We start from the raw sequence: 18,961 nt of genomic DNA, 5'->3' as shown, positions 1-18,961 counted from the left end.
TTGTGGTTGCATCGAGTGGGTCGCTAGATTGCCTACATACCCTGTGAAGGGATCAAACCATTGTAGTTCAGAAATTTGTGGCTTTGAGCTTTCTTGGTTTTGTTCCAAAAGAAAATTTATTTTGGGTTTTGAAGAATTTTTCGCGAAACCAATGTCCGGGTAATTTTTATTTGGATACCTGTAGCGTCGAGTAAACTCCGAGTCGCACTTTTAACCTTTCATCTGAAACCTGGAGACCTTCTTTTTCTCTTTTGGACACCCAGATTTATTATGGGCAGCCGCTGGAAGCTTCTTGGAGGCCCAAAGTGAAACAGAGGTCCAGCTGCTAGGACTTCACGCCAACAAGGAAGATGCTGTTCCATTTTTTCTCCCTTTCTTTCTTTCTTCTCTTAGCCAAACCCAGACGACCTCGAAGCGTAGCTGAATACTCCCAGAACAAGGCATACCTTTGCCAATCGATGAAGGACTTTGAGATGGATTTGGAGATGCAACATGACTTGGAGATGGAGACGAGCCTGGGTCTTTGTCAAAACAGAATTTCTCAACCATTGAAGCTTGCAATTGGCTTTATCGCTTCTTAGTGAGAAAAAAATTGGGTGAGGACCCTCTCCATTTTGTTTTTTGCTTCTAGCTTTGTAATTCAAAGACTCAGGTGCCGACATGCACCCTTTATGGTAAATTTTGACAGGGTATTCACCACTTAGGAGTTTGCTTCTTCACCTTTTGATGTTCGATTTGGCTTCTGCGTTTTATTGAACAAATGGTGTGCTTCAAATCGCCGTCAAATTAGTAGCAAAATTCCCGCCTTTGATCACAACTCAGGTATATATGTAAAGCTCCATTTTTCTGTAATGGATTAAGAATTCTTGTACTTCTTAAGCCCAATAACATGTATTCGGAGCTTGATTTTAAGAAGAGATATTAAACTGGACTCCATGCTTTCACCGATTAACTCTCTTTGGTTTTGCTTGTAGGTGTTATTGGAGGGACAGTTCTTGCTGACATAGAGTGATAATGGTTCTTCTTTTGTTTTTCAATTGTGATCAATAAAGGAACATGTTCTTTGTCTCCATCCGACTTTGTTTTCCTTGGCTAGAATACATCTCCAGCAATTGCCTTCATATTTTATATTTGTTTTTCTTTATGTGCCAATACCTTTTGGAGGAGTTTAAACAAAACATTTCCCTTAGCCAATACGTAGCTTTGCAAGGGATAATCTTGTTCATGTTTTGTTAATATGCAAAGTCCAAAACTTGTTTCCTTTCAATAACTTGGTCACCATTTTGACGTAAAAGCCCTGCATTATATAAATGCAAAGCTTTGCTGCAACTTCATTATATTATTGATTTGATAGAGCAACTTGTAACAGGTCTTGCAGGACTTTTGTTTAGCTCATTTTGTTATGTTGGTGTGCAGGTAGAGCTTCGGTAGTGACCACTGAGAAAGAATATATTTCAAGCTTGCCTTATATTTGGGGAAAAAGCTTTGCCTCCAGAAGTAACGGCTTCTGTAATTGTTTTGATATGTACAAACAATGCCTTTGGTCTTTATGAACATGGCATTGCATTGCATTTGCACCATCAACTGTCTGATAACGCCACCACCACAAGTAGCCAAATATAATGGCTCTTATTTTATCAGTTGCTTTTAATTTCACTCATGGCAGTAACAAAGACATGTTTAAATAAGCTTCCCCCTTGTCTTGGACTATCTTCCCCAAGAGGTGATTTTTGTCGTCATCTTTCAATAGGCAGGTTGAACTGCATTGTTGTAGCTTTTTGGTCATATGTTTTCCCTTCCTTCTTTAACTTTTATTTTGAGAGAAAACCCACCAAGCTTGTTTTTGAGATCAAGACAGCAGAGTCGAAGTTTCAGGGACTCTTTTGCCCAGATTTTTTTGGACGCAATATGATAGTCGGTGAAGATTGGAAGAGATGGGTGCTTTTGAACTCTGTTTGACTGACATTCCTTGCGGATTTGTTGCAGGTTTCGGTCAAGGCAATTTTGAGCAGAGTAGTTTTGTGGTGCTGCTGGAACTTTAAAGAACAAGGAACCGTTGCTGGGGTTTTAAAGACCAACAGCCATCGCTGGTATTTGGAGGGCCAACATGGTGCCTGAAGGTATCGCCGGAGCTCGACAACGATACGGCACCCTAAGGTACGCCATGTCGGAGCTTGAGGATGATAGGCACCCTAAGGCACGCCTGGTGGAGCTTGACGACATCGACACCCTAAGGCACGCTGTGTCAGAGCTCGAGGATAATACGGCACCCTAAGGCACGCTGTGTCAGAGCTCGAGGATAATACGGCACCCTAAGGCACGCCGTGCTGGAGCTCAACGACAGTATCGGCACCCTAAGGCACGCCGTGTTGGAGCATATGTGATATTGATACCCTACGGTATCGCTGGAGACCCGCATCAATTGAGAACAGCAAACGAAAAGGTGCCCATCGGTGGTGGAAAGTCTCACCCTCTTCTTCCTTGCTTTCTTCCTCTCTCGGCTTCTCTCCCTCTGCTCTTCCCGGTCTCTTTCTATTGTCCTTCGTCCTGCCCGTCTTTTTGATGTAGAGTATCCTTTATAGGAGTGATGGATGAGACTTTGAATTTAAATCAGTCTCAAACACCACCTTGGCACCAACTTGCACGGGCAAGATATATCACCAGCTGTATAATTCCTTTCTTTTAGAGATAGATATGAACCAATTAATTATCCACATGAAGAGATAGTAATTGTACTGGTTTCTACACTCCCATCTCTATTGTACTTCTTTGCTTTTTGTATTTGACCAAACATGAAATTTGTGTTCTGTTTGGAAGAAGCATGCTGGGACATATACATCTTTATTTTCCTACTTTCGTATTCTCCTAGAAGCCTTGTGCCTATATTTTTTTTTCTTTTTTTCCTTCTTTGTGTTCACCCACATAACTTGCTGGGGTAGAATAAATTTTGGAATTGTATATTTTTTTTGTCTCAACAGAAGGCCAGGCATTTGCAGAATATGAAGAACAAGCTCATACTTCGGTGAGTGGAGACAAATCATATAAGGGGGAGGCTAGTTTGCGGAACAAGAAAAATATCACTAATCATAATAAAAGGTTATTCATCATTTTCAGTTTCATGCATGTTAATTAATTATTATAATTGTTTTGCTAATTGTTTTAGTATCTTTGTTTTCAGGAAAATGGGTGAGTTGAGACTTGGCGTTAATTATGGCGGAAAGTGGGTTGGTTCTGTCTACATCGGTGGTAGTTCAGAAGAAATCGTGGTTTCAGAAGACATTACTTATAATGAGCTTCTAGATCAACTGTATCATATTGTTGGAGCCCAAATGAAAATGAGATCAAGATCAGTACGATCGATGAATCAAAATCACCGGCTTATCCTGCGGAGATAATCAATGATGATGACCTCAAAAATTTTATTGATCAGAGCATTTCTTCCGATATGCACTTGAAGCATCCATTGCCGAATTCCTCTGGAAGGTACTCTCAACTTTTAATTTTGTGATACTTTTGGTAACACAACTTTAGACTTATTGATCATTTGTGTTTGTCTTCTTTAGCTACTAAAATGCTTTAATATCTTCTAGACTTCTACTAGTTTGGTTCACCTAGCATTAATCTTGTTTTAATTATTTTTACTACCACATTACTATTGCTGTTATTGTTTGGGATACCAGAGCTATAATAAACTGTAAAGTGGGGTTTTGTTTTGGGTTTATATATGTTCGGGGTATATGTGTTTGAGCCCAAAAGTAAACAATATGAAACAGACATAAGTTATTTAGCTAGTTTCTCATTGTCTCATTATTCATGGTGTACTTTATCTGCTAATTTTCAGCAGGAGTATTGAAGTTAGAGTTTTGGTTAACTATGATGGGGAGTGGGTGAATTCTACATATGTCGGTGGCAAAACTAAAGGAATAATAATCTCAGAGGACATTACGTATCAAGAACTTGTTGATAGAGTGAGTGGTGTTGTGGAAGTTGATTCAAATGAATATAAGTTGATTCTGAAGACTGCATATAAATCAAATCTACCTACTCAACCTGTGGAGATAATCGATGATGAGGGCCTTGCATTTTTTATCCACGATGAGAATCTTTCACTGGGTATGAGCTCCATATTTACTTTGTGCACTACTCTTGAAAGACAGGCATTTCCTAATGGAAGGTATGTAATCTCTTTACTTTGGTCGCATTTATATGAAATCTATGCATTGGTCTATGGATTTGGGACCTATAATCGGTCTCATTCTTTTTCCTAGGATGGAGTCATCACAAAGTGGTACAACACATCTTAGAAGATTTGGTACCTATCCGAGTTGCGTTCATTGTGTGACACCTGATCAGGTGCCTCATCTTCATACTCAAGTTGGACCATCGTCACCAAATGTGCCTTGTATGCAGCAGCAGCAACAACATTCTTACCAACAGACGACGTTGCAGCCTTGCTACGAGCACTATCAACCATCCTTTCAGCAGCCACAGCCTCTGTACCAACAGCTTCATCCTTTCTACGTGCAGCAGCAGCCTCAGTACCAACAGCCGAATCCTTCCTACATGCAGCAGCCGCCGCCAATCCATCAAGTGCCTTACTCGCTCAAGATGTTCTGGAATGATGCAACCCAAATGTTTCAAGATTTCAACTTTTGGCAATTTAGTTTCGGCATCATTTTTTTAGGAAATATTTTCTATTTCTTAAGGCTTGGTAGAAATAATTAGCAAAGTCTGGTGAAAAAATTATTGGATGATTTTTTTTTTTTTTTTTGAAAGAAGAGAATTCATTGAATTAGCGATATAAATCGCTCAAGAGGGCATCCCACGTGAGGTTGGGAGCATATAAATGCCAAATTCGGCTTGACCATAGAGCTAAAGGAGAACAAATTAGAAGGTGTACTACACCAACAATTTGTCCGTTTACAATAAAACATTTCCCTAAAGCACTAATAGAGAACTTTGCAAAAACTGAAGATAAAATCTCAACCTCCTCAAGATAATTACCAATAATAACACCATTGTCATGACCTTGAGATTTGTGGAGCAAATCATCAATATCTGCAATTTGGGTATGCAAGGAATTGGTAGACCAATCAAAATTAAATTCATCCCAGCCTAAAACACACTGCTCGCCAAGACACTCAATTGTGGTACTCACAACGTGATTGTACTGAAACTCTTCATAGAATATAGAAATGATCAATTTACCAAAGAGTAAGAACAGCACACCCAAAATATTACAAGTAGTAAAACTTAACCAGCAACCAGATAGAAGGTCTCCTGGGTCCCAAATCCAGACCCATGGGAAATGCAGGCCCAACTGCTGGGCTCGGATTTTGGCCCAAACCCATATTGATCTGGACACCCATGAGCAGGGTACCCCGATGCAGATCTCCACCTTCTCCAGCGGCCTCTTCAACTCCGTCAACTGCAGCACGCCTTGGCTGATGAACAAAGGAATAACCTTTGACCAGCCCAACGACACCACCGGTGTCTGCAGAACCAGAGTGCCTACAAATCCTACCCTGATCCAAAATTTCCACCCCAGAAGACAGGATTGGCCATGAAGCCTTCCCCGTCGTGGTCGAGGCCGAAAGCTGCGCAAACCTACCAACGCAGCTAGGGCTGCCAAGCGACGCACAATCCAACATCCCTCACAAGGAGAATGGACGCGATCTAAATGGCACGTCTGTCGAGATAAGCAATGATGTGGAGGGGATGATGATCTCCCTGAAAGCAGCCTAGAGAAGGCGGTGGGCGCCGTGACAGCGTCGATAGAGACCATAGGGCTGAGGGAAGGAGAGACTTAGGGGTGCGAATGAGAGGAGACTAGGCAAAAGGCATGGGCGCCGTCGAAGTAGGGTGAGAGAGAAGTCGCTCTCCTGGGGTTTGTATTGGATGATAATTATACTATGAGTTTTTCTATTCATATCTCAAAATCTTCTTATATGATTTCCTATACCTTCACACCTCCCTTTAACCTTTTAGTAACAAAATTTGCTCTGTATACTTTTGTTAAATTTTTGGAGTAACCTTAATTCAACAAAATACTGAACTTTTTTATTCTCAAAATCCGCGGATTTATTTTTCTTTGAGCTCTCAAATTCTTTAAGCTGGCCGTGCCTATATTCATTGTGCAATATATTAATGGGCTTGTTAGCTCTGTTGTCGTAGAAAAGTATTTAAGGACAACTGTACCAAAAAAGGCAAGCCATAATAGGTTTGGGACAATACTTGGCTGACCAGCCATGGGCAGCCCGTCCTGACCAACTCCACTCAGGGTCCAACACGTGTATTTTTGGGCCCCTCTCTTGCTGTTCTCCTTCTTCCTCTCCTGTTCTCCTTCTCTCTTCTCCATTCCCTATCGGCTGCTCACCCCGACCAAGCTGACCATCCCCAAACCTCATTCCTCCTCCTCCTTAATCTTCAACCCCTTCTCCACTCCCTATCGCGGGTTTCTAGTCACCACCACCGCACCCACCCTCTCAATCAAAGTCTACACTGCGGATCGAGATATCTCCTTACTTGTCTCCGGTAACGGCACGTCTCCGGCAACGGCAAATCCTCCTCCGGGGTACTACCCTGCTTCGCAGCAGTACTATGCTTGCTTACTCCACCTCCATCCCCGTCATGAAGCACAGCGCCACCGACGGGATCGAACGCGTGTAGAAGGCTTAATTGGCTTAAGGGGACACGTGTCTCCCACTTAGTGGTTATGGTCAGCCAAAGCTGACCAGGTATGGTCAGCGAAGTATCTTCCATAGGTTTGCAGTGTTGACCATTTCATTGTGCAAATAAGGATCAATACGTGAACTTCAACCAAGTCCATGTTCCGATCATAACGCTACGTGCCTACGTTACAAAGTGAAAATTAGAGAAAGTGAGAGATTTGAAAATGACAATTCTCCCTAGATGATTGAGAACATTGTTTGAGATCCCAAATATTGTTGCAAAGTTTAAGTACCAAATGAAATGACTATGTGACGTGGTAAAATGACCAAGTTCTTGCGTTGTCCCTCAAGGCCTTATCTATATGCTGCAGTCTCCCATGAACCCGATAAATCCAACAAATCTGTGAAGCAAGCCCGTTAGGGGTCGTCAACGGGCCGGGCTCGGCCCATTCATAGCGGGCTTGGGCCGGCCGGGCCGGGCCTTGCTATATTTTTAAATAATTGCGGGCCGGGCCGGGCCGGGCTTTATTAAAAATCAAAGGATCCAAGCCCGTCCATATAAAGCGGGCCTTGCAGGCTTTTTCGGGCCGGGCCGGGCTTGGCCTTGCGGGCTTTTTTGGGCCGGGCCTTGCGGGCTTTATTTATAAATAAATATTTAAAGACACAAGTTTTTTTTTTTTAATCAAGCTTTGGAAATTCAATGGATAATGATCAAATACAACCAAAGATAACATATCTATATAACTATATTGTACCCAAAAAAATCCATATTTATATATAGATACTAATTTATTGATAAATAAATTTTTAAAGACACTAATTTTTTATAAATCTATATTTATATATCATACACTCCAAAGAGCAACCCCTATCAATTCAAAGAAAATGAAAAAACCGACCGTTGGATGAGTTTATTACAATAAATTATGAGTGTGGTAAAAAATTTAGCCAATTTCACCATATTTTCGAATCCGATCGGATTAGTCAACCGTAGACACTCATATGTTTTTTTGGTTGACCGATGCCGTGACAACCTCGAAACGTGCTTATTTTTTCACATCACGTTTGTATATATTCCATCAATGGATGTGCGTGGACATAAGATAAAAAAATTAATTTTAATTACAAACACATTGGTCTATACCAATTTTCCTCCTAAAGTTGTATGACATATTCATTGTATTTAAATTGTTTAGGTTCATTCTAAAGCAATCATGAAGTGGAAAATGAATTCAGAGAAACCAACCGCTCGATTGAGAGATTGTAATGTTTTATGGTGGTTGTAGAAAATCCAGCCAATTTGGTTATCGTTTCGAATTCGATCAACTAGGTCAAACTTAGTTACTCTTATAAACCTATATTTATATATCATATACTCCAAAGAGCAACCCATATCAATTCAAAGAAAATGGAAAAACCGACCGTTGGATGAGTTTATTACAATAAATTATGAGTGTGGTAAAAATTTAGCCAATTTCACCATATTTTCGAATCCGATCGGATTAGTCAACCGTAGACACTTATATGTTTTATTGGTTGACCGATGCCGTGACAACCTCGAAACGTGCTTATTTTTTCACATCACGTTTGTATATATTCCATCAATGGATGTGCGTGGACATAAGATAAAAAAAATTAATTTTAATTACAAACACATTGGTCTATACCAATTTTCCTCCTAAAGTTGTATGACATATTCATTGTATTTAAATTGTTTAGGTTCATTCTAAAGCAATCATGAAGTGGAAAATGAATTCAGAGAAACCAACCGCTCGATTGAGAGATTGTAATGTTTTATGGTGGTTGTAGAAAATTCAGCCAATTTGGTTATCGTTTCGAATTCGATCAACTAGGTCAAACTTAGTTACTCTTATAAACCTATATTTATATATCATATACTCCAAAGAGCAACCCATATCAATTCAAAGAAAATGGAAAAACCGACCGTTGGATGAGTTTATTACAATAAATTATGAGTGTGGTACAAAATTTAGCCAATTTCACCATATTTTCGAATCCGATCGAATTGGTCAACCGATATGTAGAATATATATATATATGCACATATTCTATATAGAATAATAGAAGTATAAGAACTTCCACACACACACACACACACACATATATATATATATATAAACACACACACACACACACACATATATATATATATATATATCTCTCTATATATATATAAACACACACACACACATATATAAATATATATACATATATATAAACACACATACACATATAATATATATCTATATATATATTTATTATGCGGTAATGTATATATATCTTTTCTATATATATATAACACACACACACACACACACATACATATATATATATATATATATATATATATAAACACACACACAAATATATATCTATGTGTGAGTGTGTGTATATATATATTTATAAACACACACACACATATCTACACACACACACACACACACACACACATATATATATATATAATATTTTACGGGCTTTTACGGGCCGGGCCTAGCGGACCTTTGGCGGGCCAGGCCTACGGGCCGGGCCGGGTTTTTGCGGGCTTTTGGCGGGCCGGCCCTCAGCCCACCGAGGCGGGCTTTTGCGGGTTTTTTGACGGGCCGGGCCGGGCTAAAAGCCCTCAGGGCCGGCGGGCCTCCATCGGCCCACTTGATCCGCGGGCTTTTTGATGAGGCCTAAGCCCGTATGCTTTGTGTTGGAAATTTTATGATTTAAAATTAAAATATATTTTATTTATTTTGGGGGTTATTTTTATTTTGTGTTTATTTCTCTATTTATGGTTTAACGGTTTTATGTTTTAAATATATAATTATTATTTGACCGTTATATGGTTAATGAGGTTATTGATGGTATGGTAAGTGTGCTCTATATAAGGGTATGTGGCTATGGTTGGAAGGCATATGGTGAGATATGAAACATGCACATGTGTGGGAGTTTAGATTGTCGGATAATGAGGGTATACATGACGGTATAATCCACCATAATGCAACCACTCTAGCCAAATACCTCTACTAAAGATATTCTTACAAACTATACATATGCATACTTTACTTATACACCGTTTTGAGTGCAAGGGTGATAAAGGTTCAATGGGGCTTCTTAGCTGCACGACGGAGCTCGAAGAGTTGTTGTATCTTAGGGGAAGTTCGTCATTCAACCATGTGCAGTAGGGGACGAATCTTCTCTTAGGACAGTGTGCTTGCATGCCTCGACTCGATAAGTTTTCCTATATAAAAATCTATATATTATATTATTTTCTAACTTTATTTTATTTTCTATCTATATTATTATTTTTATTTCCCAAGATATTACCATATTATTCTGTGTTTTATTTTTACAGGAATTCCATCTCATATTTTTTACAACACTTTGACCATTGACGACGTTATCTTGGTTAACAGTGTTCCACCGGTTGCCATAGCTTGCTTTTCTCTGCTGCTTTGTGAAGCAAATCCAAACTCCCAAGTCCAGGTAAAGCAAATCTTCAATCCTGTAGTTTCTTCCAGTGGTTACCTTTACTGGGTTGTGGCCTGTTCTGTTCTCTGCCTGAAGCCTCTAATGAGAAACAAAGCTGAAATAATGTCTCTTAATACTTCATTTTTGTTTTCTGTGATAATTCTATAGATGAATTTGGCTATCAACCATTGCGGCAGTTACAGCATTGATAATTCTTTCTCCATTTCAAGCTGGAAGCATGGCCGCAAAACTAGTCATGGTCAGTAGATTATGATTCTGCATGTGATATTTGGCTGAGAATCTATTATGTTTGTTTAGCTATTCTGAGGTTCGTTTTCCAATAACATAAAGGAATCGTTTTTTTTGGAAGTTAAGGTTGAATTTTGTTGTTGTATGTTTTTTAAGTATGCTGGCGTTTTGATTATTTTAAGTGGTGTTCTTGATTTTATATGTTAGTATAGATTCAATGTGTGGATACACTAATACAATCTAGCACAATTGTTCCTCAAAATTTTTATCTTTAAGGTAGATATATGGTGCCCATTGGAGCGCTGGAGGGCCATTCTACACAGAATGTTTGCCAAGATTTTGCACCATTGGCAAAGAATGATGGAAGCAGCAGCTTTCAAATGAAGACATTTGTAAATGCCATAGCAGGTAACAGCCTTTGTCTTCTACTTAACAAATAGGAAAAGTTACATTTCTGTTTTTGTTTTGGTTTTTCTTCCCTTTTTTCCAACATTGGGAACACCTTTACTCTTTAAAGTTCAAATTTTGAGGAGTCAGTTGTTGTTTTAGCACAATTCTTGCCCAATTGTTCTTGTTCTTTTTTTTTTTTTTTGAAAAGATTGTTCGTCTTCTTTTATTTGATGTAGTTTCTGAAAATTGAAAGGAAAATTTTCATTTACATGTGGTTAAGAAATTAATTATATCATTTACAGATGATGCACTTCCATATATACATGATATACATGTGCATTGCGTTCATAGCTTTTCACCTTTACTTCTGACTATTAGGGGGTCATGGTGCTCAAATGATTCTATTGCTTGTAAGTGATAATTATTATGTTTGAGTGTTTGAGTGGGAAATTTGGTCTTCACAGACATGGCAAAGGCTGTAACTACAAGGAATATCCAGGTGAGAATTTGTTTTGTCCTCAAATACTAGTGCCCTCACTTTTTTGTAGTTGATTCAGTCATTCTACTTTCAAAATTCTGTATCCAAGTTAAACTTCTCATATATAATTTCTAGTTCCTGATTTCTTTTCAAAGTCAGGAAGGTGCTGTCTCAGTTTATGACATTGCTGGAGGAGCTGGAGACTGGTTTAGAGGTGAGTTCCAGCGCTCCAGACCATAGACTTTTAAATTTTACAAGTACAATAAAGATGATCATGATCTCTTGTTGTCATATGCTTCCTTTTTTTTCTTTTTCTGAGAAGAGCTGCTGATATCATACCCTGGGAGATGTTGGATTTTCAATGTTCTCAACCATATTTGTTGGTGCTGCAGTTGCTTTTACTTTTCATAATCATTGTCAGTATTCGTTTTTCTGGAATCTGAAAAGTCCTCAGTTATATCTCATTTTAAGATAATTGTTAAATTCATGTTTGAGGCTGAACAATAATTTTGGCTATTCAGTTAATTAACTCTATTGATCCTTTTAGTTCAAAAGCAACAACCTTCAGTTAATTAACTCCAACCGTCCAACGCCAATAGAAATAAGTCTAAAACAGACCAGGTTGATAGCTTCTTTTCTTGATTACAATCATATGTTTTTACTATTTCAAGATATACTTTTTTTTTTTTGAGAAAAATTTCAAGATATACTTTGATTCTAAGTTTTTATCAAACAAGTGAGCTAGTACTCTGTACTTGAGTTTGACATTTGACATCATCGCTTCTAGTAGGCAAAATCTCCAAGGGACATTGAAACAGGTCCAACGCCTGTAGATACAAGTCTGAAAGAAGACCAGGTAAGTAGCTTCTTTTCAACCACTTGACTTTCATTGCAATCATATGTTTCTATAATTTTCATTTATATTTCAAGTTTAGGCTTTTACTAAACAAGCGAGCTACTACTCTGTAATAGAGTTGTGACATGTTATATCATTGCTTCAAATAGGAACAATATCCGTTGGATCCAAATGAATATAAGCTGATTATGAAGATCGCATATGAATCAAAGGGGAGTGCTAGGTTCACACTCAGGGTGAGTGTGTGTGAGCCACACTTACTCTTAACTTGCCACGTGTGAGCAGAAAAACCCATACAAATTTGGTCTTTTATGTTCCTTGTATGCAGCAGCAGCAGCAACAACATTCTTACCAACAAATGATGTCTCAGCCTTGCTAAGAGCAATATCAACCATCCTTTCAGCAGCCGCAGGCTCATTACCAACAACTTCATCCTTCCTACAAGCAGCCGCAGCCTTGCTATGAGCACTATCAACCATTCTTTGAGCAGCCGCAACCTCCGTACCAACAACTTCATCCTTCCTACATGCAGCCGCAGCCTCAGTACCAACAGCAGAATCCTTCCTACGTGCAGCCGCCGCCACCAATTCATCAAGTGCCTTACTCGCTGAAGATGTTCTGGAATGATGCAACCTGAATATTTCAAGATTTCAACTTTTGGCATTAGTTTCGTCATCATTTTGTTAGGAAATATTATTCTATTTCTTAAGGCTTTGTAAAAGTAATTAGCAAAATTTTGTGACAAAATTGTTTGATGTATGAGTTTTTCTATTGATATTTGCAGATTTTCTTATCTGATCTCTTATACTTTTCACAAGGAACTGTTAACTTGCCAATTGGTGAATACTTCTCCTTTTCAAACATTTCAAAACCATGAAAATTGAAAACAATCAAATTAAGATGGAGCAGATTGGTGAGTGCAAAACAAAAAGGTTACCATCACAGATTCACAGAGCCAGGCGGCTGGGACTGAATGGCAAGATATGTAGGACCCCCTCCACGACCAATACTTCCTCCTCTCCCATGAAACAGGGTAACTTTGATATCATACTCATTGCATGCAGCTACAACATCCTCTTGAGCTTTGTAAAGTTCCCAGGCAGCAGTAAAACGCCCTGCATCCAGAATCAGATTATCAAACCATCACCTGTTCAATATAACTTTGTAAGCTCCATGAGATTCAGTAGAATTCAAAATGTGCTTCTATAGATACCTCTTGATGCCCATTATGGTTCTTGATGATGTGCTCCCTGTACCAATCAATGGACAATAATTTCCTGATCATTGAGCCAGCTCCTCTCAAGTCCTTTACAGTTTCAAACAAAGGAACCACACGCAGCCTGTTCCAAGATGTATGAAAACTCAGTTTGTATATAGTGTAATTGCAATTTTAACATCAGTAATGAAAAACTTACAGCCTTTAATTTAATTCCCGGTTTAAGAAAATGAAATTTCAGTCTTCCCCTTCCTACTTTAATATCTTACCCAAAAAAGTCAAAGATGATAAGTAACCTACATAAGTATGAGGTGATCCATAGCAAGTAACAGAAATTTAATTGGAGAAGAAACCACCTTTTAATACAAACCCTATCTATTTTCTGTGCAATGGGGAATCAAGATGGATCATAAAGGTGCTTAACAACTACAGCTCCATTTGATGTGTACATGAATTAACAAAATTATAGTATTGTGAAAATTACCATCATTTTCTGTAAATCTAGAGAAGTAATCCAATGAATAAATGAAGTGCAAATATAAGATGCCATGTAAAACATTAATAAACATACAGGAAGAATGTAACTAAAGAAGGAACATTTAATCTAGCAGTATCAACATAGAGGCCATACTTACGTTCCACCAGGACATGGCTTTCCTATCTGTCCACTAACGGCAAGTCGTGCATCTTTTTGCAAAAGCTCCACAGCAAGGATGTCACTTGCCTGCCAATTACAATGTAGATGGTAGTATTTTATCAATTTTAACAAACAATCCATGTATAGAAACTTTGCAGTTGGAAAATCAAGTTCCTTAGCTTTGTAAATGGAGAGCTGGAATACGCATCAATAATGAAAGTCGTATGCTATATGTAAGAAGCCATAGAAATCACATATGCTCCAAGCGAATCACTCCCTAGCTCAGCAGCAATGCGGAAGGTATCCAGTACTTTAACATCAGAAGTTGATGAGGAGATGCATGACTCTCACATCATCACAGTAATAACAGGAAAAGGTTGCATTTTTGAAACCCACATTAGTAATTCTCTCATTTCTATGGTTTCTTTTCCTCCCTATTTCTTACCCCCTTGGGTGGATCAAGTCAAACAGAGACATCTTCAATTTGAAGGACCTTAGTTTGATTCTTGAAAATAACACCTTAAAGCTGACCTAATATCCATTTTAGGAGTAAATTCCAAAATTTAGCCATCCATCTATGAAAAATGGATTTGGGTTCCGCAGAACTATATTTCCATATTTTTAGAGCAAGTACTTTACAAATTCTATTTTCAAATCTACATTTCTCTTTGAATTTGCTAGGTATAAACAGTTGTTGAACACACCTTCATAGTTGAAGATTTTGGCCAAACGTGGTAAACCAAGACTTTCTTTCCTATCAGCAAAGAAGATCCTGCGTTGGAATTCTTGCAATTGCAAAACCTCCCAATTAAGTTGAACGCATGCTATGAAGTGAGTTTGAGAGTATAAAACAAATTGTTAACCTTAATCCTAACAGCTTAAACTTTCGGGAATAGTAAACAACTCAACCATCATGCTGGATCAACTTTTGCTTATTTAAAGTTCATTCCCTGTAGTAAATAATGACTACCATAATTTCATTTAATTGTTGTAATGAAGAGACACATAAGATATATAGCAAAGAATTCTTGTCAGATTTTTTTTTTCCCCAAAAATTCGGGTAGAAGTAACTTATTCTGAACTTCAGAGCATAGTAATCCCAAGTCCTAACACTACTACTTTACCTCCATGCTAGGTGGGACTACCGGTCTTTTTCCTTTGAGCTCTCTTGTTAGAAATTCCAGTTTCTTTTCTTCATCCCACTCACTGTATGTGCCCAACTGCCCATATCAAAATATTTGGTAATTGCATCAAGTGTTTGAGCATGTCTAACAGATTCCTGCCCCAATGCAATCTTCAGTTAAAATGACCAACATTTCAATTCTGATATAGTGAGAATGACCAAAATTGCATTCTGCATGAAGAGGAAGTTTATAAGAACTTAGAAGCCATGAGTACCATTGGTCATGGAATACTAATAAATAAACACTTCAGGAAGGCAAACAATCAAAGAGAAAAAAATAAAAAAATTAACTGCTAATAGAGATTCTAGGTGGAAAGAAAGCCTAGCTTACTATAATACAGCTAAATTAAGATTTTATTTATGAAAATTGATTCCCTCCACATTTGAAAAGGAAATAACTACAAGGGTTCATGTGATACGCACTACCTTCTTTGGAACTGACGTCAGTTCTATTTGTAACATACTTGAGCAAGTTCTCATTTATGCAATAAGGATGGCAGCATGGCAGCATATGAAAATAATATAAAGTATCACAACTTTCGAGATCCTCCATTTTTTTTATAATTTTTTTCTTAAAAAAGTAGTTTTAAGAGGATAATCGGATGTTCACCAGTGCAAGAGGGTTGATCAGCTCTAGCTGGAAGTTGTGTTGGAAGTGCTGCAGCATGTTGCTTTACCAGATTCCTATTATAACACTGATGATCCCAACTCTGGTGATCCTCAGATGCAGATTCTGAAGAGAGAGAATTTCAATTACGTTAAACATTATAAATTGATACACAAGTATATTCATCATCTATTAAAAATAAATTGAAACCTTAAGAAATCAGGAGAGATGATCAGTGTGTACTTACGCATAGAAGAGTTGGGGTAAGAGAAGTCAAATTCCCACAGGTAGATAAAACACATAGAATTTTGTAAATTATGACTACAGTTTTTTCACTCAATTACTTTCACTAATTAACCATCTGGTGTATCCTGCCTGGCAGAACATAAAGTAAGAGTGTTCATCTGTCTTTCAACGTTTTTTATTCTGCATACACAGAAGTGATCTAGAGATTTACAATTGTTCTATTAATAAGATCCGACTCTCAGAACAACATAATCCCAGCCCCTCAAACTAAAGTTCAAGCAATAAAAAAATAAAAAAATCAGAAACATGGGAGTAACCTGTTAAGGAAATTGTCAAAGAAAAACAATGGACGCTATGCTTTGATAGTCACCACATGATACCAAGCAGCCAATATTAATGACCACTGAAAATAACTGCAATATGTCATACTGTGATCTAGAATCTCTTGTGCCAGTTTTGACAAGATATCGCCGCACCTATTCATGGATAGTTCAAATTTCAGGCTATCCACTTCTTGAATATAGAGATCAATAGTCATCCACCTAGATAAAAGCGAGACATCTTTTGTGACCTGAAGCAATAGAAAGAGGCAAATTGATATAATTGTGTAGAAGAACTAGACAGTCTGACAGCATTATAAATTCTACATAAACAATAATTTTAAGTTTGCAATCTAATCATGAAATCTGGCAGCAAACTGGAATCCTTAAAACTGAAACCTCTCTCATACCCCAAAGAAAAGAACAGGGAAGGGATAGCAGAAATGAAGGTTAAACTGATGGTCTAAAACTTTACACAACTAAGTCATGCTTATCCATCAATGTCTCCGTACAGTTAAGTAATTGATTCTAAGTATCAGGGCTTGTTTTATTCCCCTCCAAACATGATTTACTGCCCCATGAATTACCAACACCATTACCAATACAGTAAACTAAGTAATGTATAACAGAGATTTAATATATGCCAAAGTTATGATTAGTTCATGCTTCAGGTCTTTTGTTGACATGAAAGGCCTCTCCAAGATTTAAGAGAGTAAATAATACCATTAGGAGAAGATTTACGAATAAAATATCAATAAGACCCATGAGTACCTTTGCTGTCACATTGGAATTTCCATCTCGATCAACCTCCCCTCTCCAAGACCCATACCTGATTGGTGTGCAAAAATGGAAGTGGTTTTCCAGTGTGCTGATAAATAATTAAGAAAAGATTATAAGAAAAAGTATAGAAAGACAGAAGGTAGTATCTGCATATAAAGAACTGGAAACAGATCAATCCCAGAAACAAATTTGAAGACAAACCTTCTTTAAAGCATCGCTGACACAACGTAAATAATGAGGCACAGCTTTCCAAAGGGACTGCTGCACAATGTTCAAACCTGTGGTAAACAATATATACAATTTTATTTTGTCTGTAAGAGATGCACACGATTTCAAAGAGCCAAAGCATATGAATATCAATGAATCTAAAGTTGAAGTGGTTTACCTGCCCTAGCTTCATCACCTGGCGTGGGTTTATGGCGCCTAAGCTCATCTGTTTGCCATACAGAAGTTATCTCTCGCACCTATAAAAGCAAGAGTAACATATAAACATAAAGAAAACTAGAGAATATCCACTATATCAATGTCATTAAGATGCAGTCCCCCTCGCCCCAGTAAAGTGGTTTTGGAAGAAGAGAATAAGGTTGGAAAAACAATACCAGATCTTCAATCACCATATCTCTGTCTTCACTAGTAAGATCAGGTCGGTCTCTTAAATTTAAAAGATGCTGCAAGTAACTTGATATTATTAGTCTAAACAAATTTTCAACATGTCTTTTAATCATAATGTTCAACATCCTGAAAATTGAGCAAAGTCACTAGCCGCTCACAGAAAGTCTGATATGTTTGTATTGTAAGGTTCCGCGATTAATTTGTGTAGGATGTGCAGTAAGAACAATCTGACCTCCTGCAGCAAGAAGAATTTAAGGTTGAGAACAAGACATCTAATGACTCAACAACAGTAGAAATACACACACACACACACACCTTATGTTCAACAGTGTGCTGATAAAACGAGGCAACATCAATGAAGCAACAACTTGAGCTCATTAAAACAAGATCATTTAATTGGTTCAGTTTTATCTTTTACAGAAACCTAAACAACATGTGACATATTTTCCCCACTATTTTCTGTCTAGGCATACAAATCAAGCCAAAGGATAGAAGGAAAAGGACCAACCTGCTTGCAAATGGTATCGTAAAGCTGGTCTGGGGAAACACCACGCTGCAGAAGCTGATTAAGAATATCATCACAAGATTTTGATAGGGAAATCCAGTTCTATGTTGCAAACAATGGCTGAAATTTTGTTGAAAGGCAAACTATGTAGCATGGGGGATGAATAATAATATTAAGCCTTGGTTTATGCATCTGAATAAAGGTTAACTAGTCTATGCAACTAGAATGAAGGCAAACGGATGGCATCTGTTGGTCTAAAATAGTTTTGGTTCATTCCGGATTTCTAGATAAGTCCTTGATTGAGCTTAATTAGTAGTGTTTGAGCTTCGCTTGGCTTGACGAGCTTGAGCTTAAGCTTGCTTGGATTTGATAAACACATATTAGTTATAACGATCATTGCTCCAACTTTTTACCGAGTAGAACCATGTTGTTTATAGAGAACTTATTGTTTATGATCTTCCTTCCTTATTCTACCAAGTTGTTTCATTTCCTCTAAGTGAATCATACCTGTCAATGAAGTTCCAAGATAGATCCAAATTGGGCTCTTGTACGTATATATGACCTAGACTTGCGCGCATTTTTCTTCCTGCGTATAGAAATGTCTAGCTAGTCTCGTCCCTAGAATTCTGATCTGGTGTGCGATATGTCAGAATTATTGAACTTAAACTTGTCGTTGAGTATAAGTTAAGGCAAACTGTCTAATCGCTAGTCAATTGGATCGACTTCATAAA

The 18,961-nt window shown here is 37.9% G+C and overlaps 2 protein-coding genes and 1 pseudogene across 8 annotated transcripts; 2 read left to right on the top strand and 1 right to left on the bottom strand.

Annotated features, from left to right (window-relative positions):
* Positions 1–272: 272 nt before the first annotated feature.
* Positions 273–4,729, top strand: LOC112202638. Of its 7 annotated transcripts, none has more exons than XM_040506716.1 (8): positions 274–596; positions 689–822; positions 975–1,017; positions 1,417–2,443; positions 2,979–3,096; positions 3,179–3,483; positions 3,842–4,174; positions 4,269–4,729. In XM_040506716.1, exons 6-8 carry the CDS (start codon positions 3,446–3,448, stop codon positions 4,723–4,725), a joined length of 828 nt encoding a protein of 275 aa, XP_040362650.1. In that variant the 5' UTR covers positions 274–596; positions 689–822; positions 975–1,017; positions 1,417–2,443; positions 2,979–3,096; positions 3,179–3,445; the 3' UTR covers positions 4,726–4,729. The 7 variants fall into 7 exon arrangements, with proteins under 7 accessions (XP_040362651.1, XP_040362652.1, XP_040362650.1 ...); XM_040506715.1 differs by having other exon boundaries at positions 275–596; positions 975–1,723; positions 1,987–2,443; XM_040506717.1 differs by having other exon boundaries at positions 273–596; positions 705–822; positions 975–2,443.
* Positions 4,730–9,784: 5,055 nt separating this feature from the next.
* Positions 9,785–12,415, top strand: LOC112203600. The gene is made up of 8 exons (XM_024344540.1): positions 9,785–9,839; positions 10,036–10,166; positions 10,320–10,410; positions 10,677–10,808; positions 11,255–11,289; positions 11,428–11,482; positions 12,059–12,124; positions 12,274–12,415. Exons 1-7 carry the CDS (start codon positions 9,785–9,787, stop codon positions 12,079–12,081), a joined length of 522 nt encoding a protein of 173 aa, XP_024200308.1. The 3' UTR covers positions 12,082–12,124; positions 12,274–12,415.
* Positions 12,235–18,759, bottom strand: LOC112203599 (annotated as a pseudogene).
* Positions 18,760–18,961: the final 202 nt, after the last annotated feature.

This window comes from Rosa chinensis, chromosome 5, assembly GCF_002994745.2.
Source record: "Rosa chinensis cultivar Old Blush chromosome 5, RchiOBHm-V2, whole genome shotgun sequence".
In the NCBI taxonomy this organism is placed as follows: domain Eukaryota; kingdom Viridiplantae; phylum Streptophyta; class Magnoliopsida; order Rosales; family Rosaceae; genus Rosa; species Rosa chinensis.
Note: the sequence above shows the minus strand (reverse complement) of the source record. Positions and strands in the feature narration are given on the sequence as shown.